This window comes from Mytilus trossulus, chromosome 4 (genome assembly GCF_036588685.1).
Source record: "Mytilus trossulus isolate FHL-02 chromosome 4, PNRI_Mtr1.1.1.hap1, whole genome shotgun sequence".
Classification (NCBI taxonomy): Eukaryota; Metazoa; Mollusca; class Bivalvia; order Mytilida; family Mytilidae; genus Mytilus; species Mytilus trossulus.
The window spans coordinates 65,215,017-65,228,973 of NC_086376.1; the positions used below are offsets into that span (position 1 = coordinate 65,215,017).

The following is a 13,957-nucleotide window of genomic DNA, read 5'->3' on the forward strand; positions in this document are numbered from 1 at the left end:
TTCTGTTGGTTTTTATTTTGGAAAAGGATGGGTATATATAACCACCTTGTAACCGATTTTTGTATTTTAAACCTCGTGAAAAAATAACTTTATGTGTCGTTTCTTTTTATGTCTAGTATATCAATAACATTTTGTTTTGTTTTTAACTATTCTATTAGCCATTCACAAATTATCAATAAAATCTTCATGCATATCAACCCATTTAAATTTATGAAATAGTGTGTTGAGAAATGTAAAAATCCGTTAATGAATACTACATCCTCTTTTGTATTGATTTTAGGGTGGAGGTCCTACGTTTTAAAAGTCTAAACTTCAACTGATCTATATTAATTTGAATTCGATTTAATCGGTATGATTGCATAAAAGGATAATGTTTTAACGCACACCTTTAGGGATAACAGTCATATTAATACCTGCGGCCACGTCCAGTTATCTTTTTTAAATATTATATCATTTGATTTATTGAATACATTTGAAACTAACAATCCGTGGAGTATACTAACCAGATTTATTATTCGACTACACAATGCTTCATAATTTCAAAAGCTAACAATTAGTTATGAAGTAATTCCGAGTTCAGTTGGAGTTAAAATCTTAGACGGATTAGTAAAATCCAATATTTGTTCACTTAAACCATTTATTCCGTAATATAAGATTTAAAAAAATATCTACAACTTCATAAAATATGGATGAAGAAGGCAGCAATTGGCAGGATAGATGTGAAAGATACTTCACTTCTTTAACGGACAGTGACAAACAAAGACAACGGGACAAGGAAAGGAAAGACAAAATGGATGAAGACTGTTGGAAAAAATTAACTGATAAGACGGATAAAAGTAAGAGAAAAAAGAAAGTTCAGTATTGGTTCCGTGCTTTGGATATTCATGGATTACATTTTGCTGGTTCTGTTCGGAACAGTTTAGAATGTGTTGTGTGGGTCTTATTGACAATAATTGCATGTGGTGCACTCTCGTTTCTTCTTTATTTGACTGTGAACGGTTATTTGAACCAAAATAATTATTTGGAACTAAAAATGTCTTCAATGACTTATAAAAAGCATCCGCCTACATTTGTAACTGTGTGTAATTTGAATTTATTTAGAAAATCTAGTCTGTTAGCGAATCAAGACAGATTTTCAAAACTTGTTAATATTAATTCAGGGGTTTTTAGTCCCAAACCCGTAACCTCTACGGAGCAGCTGATGAAAAACTCCGATATTTGGTCCATACTGAAAAACTCGTTAGGGTCTGGAGTCCTTTCCTATTCATCACAGTTAGACCAAGATTTTCTTCCATACTCAGGGATGATAACATCTGATGACTGGGAAAGTTTATATGGAGCTAGTATGAAATATGGCTTTGAAGTATGGGCAGAAGCTGTAAGACCCACGATGTCAGAATTAAAACTTCTAGGACACAAACAATCTGATATGATAGTAGAATGTTTTACAGGTACCGGTGGACTTTGTCAACTAAGGTAATTTCATCTTTAAAAAAAAATATATGTACACTTTTTTAAGAGTTTATTTAATCATCGAAACATGTATTTACAGTTTTTTTTAATACATGCACATTTGTACCCCGATGGGGTTGAAGGCATACATAATAAAGCAACACAATACATCATACAAAAATAACAAAAAAACAAAACATTATATACTAAGTACATATATGTAACTGTCATGCAGTTGCTGAGTCCACCCTCTTCAGTGACTATGACTTTTTAACAAATGGAGCAGCATACTGCATAATTGACTGACACGAAAGAAATAAAACCAATATATTCAGAAAATTAGTTGGGGATATATTTTCCTTCTCGTTATTTACACGAAAATTAAAATTTCTCACTTAACGAACCATGAATAAGAAGCTGCTGTATGATTGCCAACGAAACAACTTCCATGTGTTCTAACGTTTTGGCAATTGAAAGTCGAAATGGTACTTTGCTATTTTGGTCTATTTGCGGTTGCGGATGCAATGACTGAGTTAGCAAGCTTTCTGCTTAATTCTTGCCTTTCGGTCGGTTTTGATAGTAATCAAAATTGAAAATATAGCAGAGCTTTCAATTTTTTTAATATGTTATATCTTGTGTGTCTTATCAAAACAATTATTTAATACCGAGAAACACTTATTCTGCGTCATGTCTTTACCCATATGAGGTGAATAATTACGCAATTTGATAAAAGTTGTTCTAAATTGTGTCAGAAATAATTGAATAGTATTTTTTCTGGATATGTTTATATACTGAAATTCACCTTTCTTATCGATGTTAAAGCAACAGATATTAAAAGATGCCTTGGATATTGATTTCATACTAAAAATCCAATTACTTTAGTTTGTAATTCAATCTTAAGTTACATTTTATGAAGTGTTCAATGAAAAACTTTAAATTTTATCGTCATTTGTTTTACGAGTATGTTCTGGGAGTATGTTACCTCCTACTGCGATTATGGCCCCCTAACTTTCTAAGGTGTTTACAAATGATTCATTATAAAGGTCATTCTTATTCACGACTTTAAAATTTCTTGTTTCCAAGAATCAGCTCAGATCAAGACTTTTGGTAGCTGTTGGGCAATAAATTATTGTACATTGTTAGGTAATATTTGTACGTATTAAAATTACCTGGAGGATGAAAGGATTAAAATATAAAAATTTGTTATATTTATTACAGATATATTTCATTTATCATATCTTGATCATGACTTGTTTGTTATTGCCGACGGGTATTCATGATTATTCTTAACAAATAACTTATTTATAAAACAAGTTTTCTATACTCTTCTTTTATCAACAAAATCATCATTATAAACCAAATTAACATTTCAACAAAGAATGTATATGTCAAATCATTAACAACAAGAATGTGTCCATAGTACACGAATGCCCCACTCGCACTAACATTTTCTATGTTCAGTGGACCGTAAAATTGGGGTCAAAACTTTAATTTGGAATTAAAATTAGAAAGATCATATCATAAGGAACATGTGTACTAAGTTTCAAGTTGATGTAACTTTAACTTCATCAAAAAATACCTTGACCAAAAACTTTAACCTGAACTTTGCACTATCATTTTCTATGTTCAGTGGACCATGTAATTGGGATAAAAACTATAATTTGGCAGTAAAACTAGAAAGATCATATCATGGGGAACATGTGTACTAAGTTTCAAGTTGATTGGACTTCAACTTCTTCAAAAACTACCTTGACCAAAAACTTTAACCTGAAGCGAACGGACGCACAGACGAACGGACACACAGACGAACGGACACACAGACGAACGGACGCACAGACCAGAAAACATAATGCCCCTCTACTATCGTAGGTGGGGCATAAAAATGTTCTGGTTCCTAAATTGATGAAAACCAATATTCTGTTTTTGAAGCAGGGAACAACAAAAAAATATTCTGAATCCAGATTTTTCCCGAAACCTTATCATTGCTTATAGGTTTAAATTTTGATTGTTAGCGTTTGTTTTTAAGCAACTAAAAAATATAACTCGGTTCACTATCTTCGAGCAGATCTCTTTGTTGTTTCCAGTTCATTGTTGAAATTGGTTCTGTCAAAATAAATGTGAAGAAATGAACAGATGTAAATATTTTATTAGTTTTAACTGAGACTATCTTTGTTTAAATTTAATGCACATTTATAATAATACGCTCATATCGAATTTCACTGATATGCATACCTCATACTTAAGCAAAAAGTGGTGTATTGCATGAATGCCACCTTTTTAATTATAACGCAAGAGAACCTTTAGATTTTAAAGTTCCCACGAATTATTTGAAATTTATAGATAAATAGTATACAGTTTAAGAAAAACCTGATCAACATCATTAAGTGATTTCTTTGTATGCAAATACAATGACATTAATTCTATTTAGTATTTACATGTGGACAACTCTTTTATCGATGAATTTGCATTTCTAGTCTAAAGTTCTAAAGAGAAAAAGTCTGTAAGTCATTTGATTACTCTTGCAACTCAGATACGATGTTTAATTCAACCATACACGTTAATAATTCTATCGAATGATGGCCACTTAGAGGTCATTACACTATGAATGTTGACGCTACGATGATCACGTATATTCTGGTGTACTCTGTTAACGGTAAACGGATATTTTCGACCATCATATCAACATTCATACCCCGTGACAAATTTTCAGATACAATACCGTTACCTCTATTCTTATTCAACCCAAAGTAACCACAGGTGAATCTAACCCAAATAAGTCAGCTGTTATAATTCGCATTGGCGGATCCAGGGGTGGGGGGTGGGGGGGGGGGGGGTCCGGGGGATAGAACCCCCTTTTTTTGGCCGATCAATGCATTTAAATGGGGACATATAGTTGGAACCCCCCTTTTTCCTGGGTTGGGACCCCCTCCCCTTTTTTTAAATGGCTGGCTCCGCCCGTGATTCGCTAATCTACGCTAATTTCTGCATTAGCGAGAAGTAGAGTAGACCAAGGGGAGGGACTGGATTATTCGGATAACTACAATTAATGGTACTATTTCTAATTATCATCTAACGCCTTCCTAGTATACCATTGTAACACATTACAAAGCAGAACGTCTTGTAGACAAGTGTCCTTTGTGCTTTTATTTGAAAGGGTGAAATTAAATCACGATTGTGTTCAAATTAATGACATATTAAATTTTAAGTACAACATGCACTTATGTACTCAGTAATTCAAGATCTGTAATATTATTAATCGCCAACCGTTTAAATGATAGTTATATAACTGTTTGAAGTTAATCTGTCTGATATCGCCTTGACGCATTTCTATTGAAAATGCATACTGCGATTTCACCACCATTCAGTGAAATATTAAACTATCTGCATATTACATATTTTATCAAAAGGTTGAGTTACATCAATTTAACAATAATGGTTTGTTTTGTAAATTTATCTATTTAAATCAATCAATTTTCACATTTATTTTCAATCGTGCATAGTCATTGTTCAAAGAGCATTTGCTTTCTTTTTTTAAATTGCATTGTCAATTTAAATATAAAATATAGCGAACAAATCTTCAGTTCAGTGCCTTTATTGTCTTCAGAAATATATCCCATGATCAGAATGGTGAAAATTTAACACAACATTGCATTTCACTTTACATGTTTGTCAAACAATCATCAAAGTTATTAATATTGGAATGCTTTGTGAAAATATCAATTAGATCAATTTCAATATCATACTTTTTAAACATTAAGCACTCCATTTAATTTTCATTTGATATTGTCGTAAAAAACATTATTCTTAATAGAGTGGTAAAGGGTTATTTTCGTGCAATGTGTTTTGCCACTTTTATTTCACGTGCAGCCGTGAAAAGGGCTCGTTATTCACTGTGTTTCGTGAAATCGGTACAAAGATCAACGTACAAGAAATTTTTAATTGTCGCTCATCGTGAAATGGCAATTTTATTTCGCGTTCTTCTGTGCAGATACAAATGTACTACCACCACCCCTTTGCGCCCCTCTTAATAAGCAACATTAATGAAAATTATCAAGGGTCTGGATGTAGGGTACAGAATAGAGAATAATGGGACATACCACTGAAATATGGCCAAACAATAATGAATGGTGAAAAACACTTACAGGAACAAAATAAAGAATAGAGAATAATGGTGTGCTCTAAAAATAGATGAATAGATCATAATAATGAGTAGAAATAGAAAATATTCAGAAAATGATATACACATTCGAGGGGGACTCATTTTTTAGGGGGGGGGGCTGATCCCGGATCCCGCTTATTATTAGCGATAACCCCGCTTCTTGTTGCCATCATAGCGTATGTAATTTCCCGTGTCCTGCCGGACTTCGTTTCCCGTTTTCACGTGTCACGTTTAAAAAATCGTCCAATCCCGCGTCGATCTTAGACCCCAATGAGACCCACATTCGAGAATACAGATATAGGGACCTTGTCCTGAACCTCGTAAATTATAGACCCATACAAGGTAAACTAAGTGCAGTCATTGTTTTTCATTAATTCCCTGCTTGCAATGTGAAGATTTTTTGTACGAAAGTATTGTATGAAATTCACGGCTCAAAGAGTAAGCGATGTTACACTGTTGCGTTACATCTACCGCATGTTTCACCGTTAACATTCTTATTCTTCTTGACCATTGAACTCTTGTTTCTTTCAGTGTAACAGAGGACACTCGAACAAACCTTGGGAACTGTGCTACCTTTAATGTTTCTGATAACATAGGTATGAACATTGTTTATTCCTTAGAAACAATCTCTTACATTACTTCAATATTTATAAGAAAGCTTTTATTGATATTGATTATTTTAAATGCTTAATGGATATTTATAAGGATGAAAGAATAAAATTAAACTAGTGCATTTAGGTGTTATAGGAACGCCTAACAAGTAGCCTTCTCTATGAGGCTGTGTAAAATTATAAGTTTATTTTGAATTCATATAAATTTGGAGATTTTAGATAAGAATTGTTTAGATATCACATTTTGGCATGTGAATACAATGATGTGAAATTTATCGTAGCCAAAATGTTGTTCTTCATTCTCTTATATGACATATTACCGGAGTTTTACTTGGTGCCACTATATACCTGTGCTTTAATTGCTAAGGCTAATGTTACTAAACCGTTGTGTTATGTGGACTGTTGTACGGAAGCCGCTTATTAGCACACACCTTTTTTCCTTTTTTGCGGTATTTTACAAACTTTTCATAATTTTACATTGGTAAACTTCGTGATATTATTAACAAACTGCATATTAATTTCTCGAACAAAGATTTCGCATTATCATCTTCGCTAGTTCCCTCAACTCATTATCAAACTGGTTGGATATATCTGGTTGAAAACAACGTCGCCTTCCTAAGATTTTAATTACCCCATTCCGACCGTTTCCCTTCTATCCAAAATTTAACCTCGTGTTAGGCTATTTTAAATCCCCACAAAAAACTGAATCTAAGAAGAAACATCGATAAACAGTTTCCTTTCACACAAATATATATCTCTGGTATCGTTAGACAAATTGGTCATCTGACAAAGGGACAGTCGGGGTAATAATCTGCAAGAATATGGAAGAAATGTACCAACTAATTTCATAAAAAAAGTTTTAAATCTTTTACAGATAAAATATCATTGATTTTGAACTCAGAACCATCAGAGTCGATCCCAGTTCTCACTGCTAATCACGGGCTCAGTGTACAAGTGTTTTCTATGGATTCATATTCTCGTAAAAACAAACAACATATTGTTTCTCCTGGAAATCATCTAACTATTGAAAACAAGAAGGTTAGTATTGCAATTGTTCTAAACAGTTATTACACTAAGAAATAAAAAAAAAATAAAAAAAAATTCTTCAGAGAACAATTGAAGGTCTTTCCAAATCGATAATAAGAAAGAAATTAAAGAAAACGATGTTAGAAAATGTCACTCCGCGTTGATGTAATGTGGTAAATCAAACTGATATAAAAAAAATCAGATTAAGAGGTTTATGCAAAAGACTTAATTGTTTTATAATGAACCAGAAAGATTTTTTAGCAAAGGTCAAAATCTTGAACCTCAAATTGATCTTTGACCTTGACCTCAATTTTTAGGTCATAGGTCAGTGATCTCAACTCTTCGACATGAATAGGTTGAAGTTGCGCCTTATTGTTAACAGTTATTAGGCAAACACATCATATCATTGACTTTAACAGTTTCTTTTGAATAACGACAAGCAAAATTCAAAATTTATAACATGAACTTCACCTTTGACCTTGACCTCAATTTCCTTCAAATGGACCAAGGACTTCATATCAAAAGACTGTATCGTCGCTGGGCTTCTAAAATGTCGTATATGACTTTTTTGGCTAAAAATACTTTTTGACACAAATGGTCTGGGCGGGAGGAAATCTATGGTATTAAAAAATTGCATACAGTTAGACCAATCAAAATGTGTGAAATAAGACATATTACAAAATTGCCAATGTCAGTTGTTTGTACAGTTTGCTTCCAAAATGTTGTATGAAAACTTATAAATCGTTGTAGAAAGGCTTTGGTAAAAAATGATTGTACATTTTTTTATTTCTGTGAAAATGATTTATTAAGTTCTTGGATAATCCAGAAATGTCAAAGTTTTTATTTCACTGCTATTTACAAAAATGTTCAAGTTCACATACGACATTTTGGAAGCATGCATTTTGCCAAAATTTTCAAAGCCTGTTTGTGAGATATTTTTTTCTAGAAAAATTTGTGATATACAACATTTTAGAAGCCCAGCGACGGTATGCCTCTACGACTTATAACGTATGAAATTATCCAACATATCACCTATCTTAAATTTTCAAAGGGTAATAACTCCCATAAGAAGTCTTTTGATCACTCCAGTCAAATAAACCAAATCATTCTTAAGAGTAGACGAACAATTTGGTGAAAACAGTTTGTTAAAATATTTTATGGTTTGAGAGATATAGCGATAACAAGAAAAAGGGGACGGCGGGGAGATAACTCCTATAAGAATAAGAGTTCGGTCACACAGGGTGAGTTTTGAAACCCCCATTACTGTACAACATCATTGGTCAAAAATCCATTCGATATGTTGTAAGACAAAAAAGCATCTCAGACGACAGAAGAAACACAAATAATCAGAAGAAAAACAAAAGGTCTTTCCACGAAAAGTGAAAGACCTAAATATTATTATAATGTGCATTGAAGACATTCTTATGTTGGTAAATAAGCAAAACTGTTCAGATATTCAAGGGGCATCAATCCTGTGTTGTACTCTTGCTTTAAAGAATAAAATGCCTACACACAATGATCAAGCTTTTCTTTTAAAGCCATCTACATTTCGAGCAATAGGAAAAGTTTACTCAACTACATTTATAAGCATATTATTTCTAGTATATTCTACGTTTCATGTTTTAAACGGTATGGAAGCAATACCAGACTGAAATTATGTTTAGATTGAGAAAACAGCACAAACGTTGAAATGTTTTGCATACTTTACTGATCATGATTTAGTTTATGCTGAAAGTCTTTAAGATAGAGGTTTGAAGTATCACATAAACTTAACATTATCAAAGATCTATGTAAATGAGGGCACGATCAAAAGAACACTGTCAGACGGACATTTACACTTTGAAATTTTTTAAACACCAACATAAAATTGAACTACTGCATACATAGTACCAAAGAAATAGACTAAACCATGAAAAATTAACATTGACCAAAGAACCCAGAAAGTGAGATCAAGGTAAGACTAACCCTGCCAGACAGACATTTGCATCTTAAAATCATTCCATACACCAAACCATGAAATTGAGGTCAAGGTTAGACGATGTTTGTTAGACAGACAATACCCCTCACATTTATTTCATGCACCTTATATAGTTGACCTATAGTATTGCGTATAGTATCTAAGAAACATACTTAACTAGAAAACTCGACATTACCTAAGTTAGGAACCATGAAAATAAGGTCAAGATCAGATGATACTTTCTAGACAGATAAGAACACCTTAACTCTTTCCAGGAACAAAATGACAAATGAACTATGAAAATGAGGTCACGGTCAGATGATACTTGTCACACAGACATATATATACATTAAAATCACCCCATGCACCAACATAACCTACAGCTTATATTATCTGAAAATAAACTAAATTTTAAAACTCATCGTCAGGTGCGCAATGAAAATGAGGTAAAGGCCATATGAAACCAACAAGACGCACATATTAACCTTACAACCATTCCGTTCTCCAATATAAAGTTGACTCATTGCTTATAGTACCTTAATATCTGACTTTTTACGTAGTGTTCGTTAACCTTTATCCCTGGTCTATGAAATGAAGTCGATGTCAGGCCCAGTGTACCCTGCCTGACGGACATGTAAACCTTGCAAGGGTCCAATTTACCAAATAGTTTTTTCATATTACCAATAATAAGCTAGAGAGAAAAATCACATAACAAAAACTAAATAGTTTTTTAAAGCATCTGTTGAACCATTAAAATGTCAAAGACAATGAAAATATTACAGACGGAAACTTTGTAACATAAGGCATTTATATACAAGGTATGATACATCTAGGTCTGTTTAAAAATAGGATATACCACCGCGGAATTAGCATAACTATCTGTATGTGTCGCATTCGGGGAGTTTTGTCACTGGCGAGGCAAAAAAAATGAACAACCAATAAAATACATATTATATCCTCTTTACAGATTACATCAATTTCAAGGGAAAAAGACTGTATCGAGTCGACAGGGAGACTTAACCAGGTGAGGTTTGTGTTCAGTCTGACAGCAAACCTGCTAGACAAGGCTGTATAGGGAAAATAATACAAGTTGGCAATTTTGTATTCAAATTCGGACTTTGTCTGACTTTTTGTATCATGTTATATGCTCCAAATCTGTAAAACTTTTACCATTTTATTTGAAAGATACCACGTATAATTTGATTCCAATTGCATTACCTTTTTGTCCCTTCTAAACAAAATGGGTACCCAAAATTTGATTCCCAAAAAGAAAGGATTATCAGCAAGGAGGAGATAACAGTAGAACTGTAAAACTGTGAAGAACTTTTTAAAACTTCTTACCAGTATTTGCATCTTCTTTTGAGTTCAAAATTGTGAAGGAACGACCATATTGGACATTGGATATACCCGGATGAAACTACATTTAAGCGTTTATGCGTTTAAAATTAGATGATGTGATTTCTGACACTGCCTTGAACAAGAACGTATGTGCCAATGATATCAGATATGTATGAAATTCAGTCAAATTATTTAGAGCCAAATAAAAGATACGGGTTGGATCTCAGGTGATCCTGAAGTGTTTTAAAATGTTCCTTATGCATACATTGTACAATTCGGGCAATTTTCAAAATCACTGAAATCCAGAGATATGAATTTGGGAATTATTAAATTAAATGCACTAAGCATTATAAAAAAAATACTGACTGTTATCTAAATGAAATTGATATTCAAATAAAGTATTTTTCTGAGACCTGTTGTTGGCCACACAACCCTAATCAGAAGTGAAACCATTTCATATTTAAACTCATTTTTGATGTCAACTAATAACCACATTTTTATTTCTGTAGCAATGTGGAGACAATTGTAAGGATATCTTGACTTTCAAGTATTGCCAATGTCATACAGACGGTATCCAGAACACCCAGTGTCGTACCAACGACAAATTCGACTGTAAGTATAGTTACTTTGTGGTAGTAAAAAAAAATCTAAGAAGAAACAGGCCGTTTTATTTTACAATAAATATTTAGATTTGTTTATAACGAGGTATTTTGAGTTTCTATTGTATTTCACAGCGTAATTTGTGATTTTTAACAACCAAGAAAATGTATATCAGAAACATCTTCAATTAATCTCTCATAAATGTATCAAAGACATATATTTTAAGACACATATGCTACTAGTAATAATTTTTACACAATTATAAAATACGTTCTCTCTTTTTATTTCAGATGTTTGTTCCCGAATAGTGGAAAAGCTCTTTAACATGGAACGATTGGATTGCAAATGCAAACCAGAGTGCAGGTAAAGTCGTGCAATTTATGGTTTCTCTGTCAATATAAGCCAAATTGAAATCAAAGTGCTTATTTAATAATATCTAAAATAATTGGTCATACATGTTTTCCTTTATTCGCTAACAAATATGATAATTTACCGTTGATGCTTATAGCCTTTATTTATTTTATTTTTTAGCGAAATGAGATATGAAACTGCGAGTTCAACAATACCTTGGCCATCCAGTCAACATTTAGAACATTTGGAATCCCTTCTTAAACATAAGAATTTCAATAAATCAACTATTTCGTCTTCATTATCTTATGTAACAATAAATTTAGAACCTGAAGTGTTTGAAGAATTGAAGGAAGAACAAGTCATTACCGTAAGTTTTTGTACAACATAAATTGTTTGTCGAATTGACTGAGGTACCATTTTCAAAAGGTTCAAATAAACCCCTTTAGAAACCTTGGAATGAAATAATCCATACACATGATGGTTTGGATAAAGCTGATTTCATTCGCGATTTTGAAAACAAAGCTGATTAAATCTAATCACCATATTCGTTTCTTCATGACGGAGATCACTAATTCCCCGCCATATTGATATACATAATGTTAAAACATAAAAATTTTAGAGAACTGTAGTAAAAGTGAAAGACTGGTCACCTTAGAGCCATAAACATGTGTCATTAAATTCAGAATATGAAAGTATTCATGCAACTCTCCATCAGTGACCAAGTAACATAGAAGTTTACAACTAAAGGCCATTGTACGGCCATTAACACTGAGCAAAACATATATATTACTGTTAAAAATATCATTCAGAAACAAAAAGAAAGAAGTGAATTTCTATGAAGTAACAATTTATCCACCATTGTTATTGACCATGTGTTCTTGTTTTGCAGTTGTTAGACCTGCTGTCTAGAGTTGGCGGTTTATCAGCCTTTGTTGTGGGTATTTCTATCCTTTCCGTATTCCAATGTTTTTGGCTTCTCATAAAGCTCTGTTTCCATGCAGTTAATTCAAGAAGGTATGAGTCAAACTACATAAAATTAGTTTTCTTATATAAAGCAAAAGAAATTAAGTTTAAACTTACTCTTTTACTGTGATTTACATCTGTGTAGTTACTTTTTATATTGACTTACTTGCATAAAACTTGCACTTTTAATAGTTAAAAATATTTGATAATGTTAATTCAAGATATTACACCGTTTAGGTTTAGATGCATTGGAGTGTGAAGTGGAGGAAATGGAACCATATGTTTCAACATGCTTCTTTGATAATTACTGTAATGAAATGAGGGTTTCAAAGAAGATCCATCTATCGATATAGAGGTTTCCAACTGTCTTTTATTTTAAGATCATACACCCTCCTAAATCTGCATGCATTATTTACCACTAAACGTAAAGCTAACGACAATCAGTCACTAATAACCAATGATCACTAGTGATCAATCATAAAATCAAAAATAAATCAATCTCTTGTAACCTAGTATTAGATGCATTTTTATGAATAAAAATGTCTTCCCGATTCATATCAACTAGTTACATAGTAAACGTCACAAAATTAATTCTTTGTATTTACGCTAAATAAAGCACGACATAAATTTCTAAAGTAAATAGCTGATCAAACCGAATATCTTGTATTATAGGTCAGATTCAAGAGGAGAGATAGAAAATCTTGCCAATTCAGACATAACATCAATAACATGGCAAGCTTATAAAGATAAGAATAACCAACATCCAAGACAGCCAAGATTTGCATTCCAGCAAGACTTTGGAAATGGTCTCCAAAGAAATGGTAGCCGGAGGTCATATCTAGAGCCTATTGAAGAGGAGAGAAAACGTGACTACACAGGTGCCGATCTTAATCGGGATCACGTATTGGAGGATCAGTTATTTTCACATCCTTGGGAAAGGACAGGTCATCGTAGACCTTATAGCACTGTAATAAATTCTAACAGGACTACTGGAGGGGAATTCCCTTTATTTAACTATGTGGACAATAGGTCCACTAGTCCCCTGCCAAGATGTTCCACACCTGACAATTCAGACTATCGTAGTACCGCCAGACTTGTACCAGCTGATGGAGATGTTACCCTTTATCCGCCAAAACATAAAATGATGTCACCCGGCGATGCCATTAAATCATTTGGATCATCTTCATCTAAATATCAGTATAGTGGCCCATTCTATTTGTAAATATCAGATGTGCTTCTTGTATTGTATATGATATACTACGAGTTGCAGGCAATAAACTAATGTGGTATTGGGTACTAGAAATGTAATATTTATTTTAAAACGAATGTGTCATTGTGTTCTTTTTATGCAATGTAAAACTGTTGCACTTATATATACATTGTGCACATGGTAGACAGTTTCTGGCAATTTGAGCAATGTAAATGCCAATGCCTCCAATGGTTGGCTTCTATGGTGTTTTTTTGATGGAACACATTAATATAATGATATGCCAAGAAGTT

The 13,957-nt window shown here is 32.9% G+C and overlaps 1 protein-coding gene across 1 annotated transcript; it reads left to right on the plus strand.

The window, feature by feature from the left end:
- Positions 1 to 269: 269 nt before the first annotated feature.
- Positions 270 to 13,902, plus strand: LOC134715760 (amiloride-sensitive sodium channel subunit alpha-like). The gene is made up of 9 exons (XM_063578184.1): positions 270 to 1,476; positions 6,143 to 6,207; positions 7,097 to 7,260; positions 10,173 to 10,229; positions 11,053 to 11,155; positions 11,434 to 11,506; positions 11,675 to 11,861; positions 12,384 to 12,508; positions 13,130 to 13,902. Exons 1-9 carry the CDS (start codon positions 686 to 688, stop codon positions 13,677 to 13,679), a joined length of 2,115 nt encoding a protein of 704 aa, XP_063434254.1. The 5' UTR covers positions 270 to 685; the 3' UTR covers positions 13,680 to 13,902.
- Positions 13,903 to 13,957: the final 55 nt, after the last annotated feature.

Excerpts from the sequence above, each read along its gene's own strand:
- LOC134715760 (XM_063578184.1), top strand. The coding sequence starts at position 686 with ATGGATGAAGAAGGCAGCAATTGGCAGGATAGATGTGAAAGATACTTC. Across the intron at positions 10,230-11,052 it reads CGACAGGGAGACTTAACCAG|CAATGTGGAGACAATTGTAA; the intron begins GTGAGGTTTGTG and ends TTATTTCTGTAG. Across the intron at positions 11,862-12,383 it reads AGGAAGAACAAGTCATTACC|TTGTTAGACCTGCTGTCTAG; the intron begins GTAAGTTTTTGT and ends CTTGTTTTGCAG.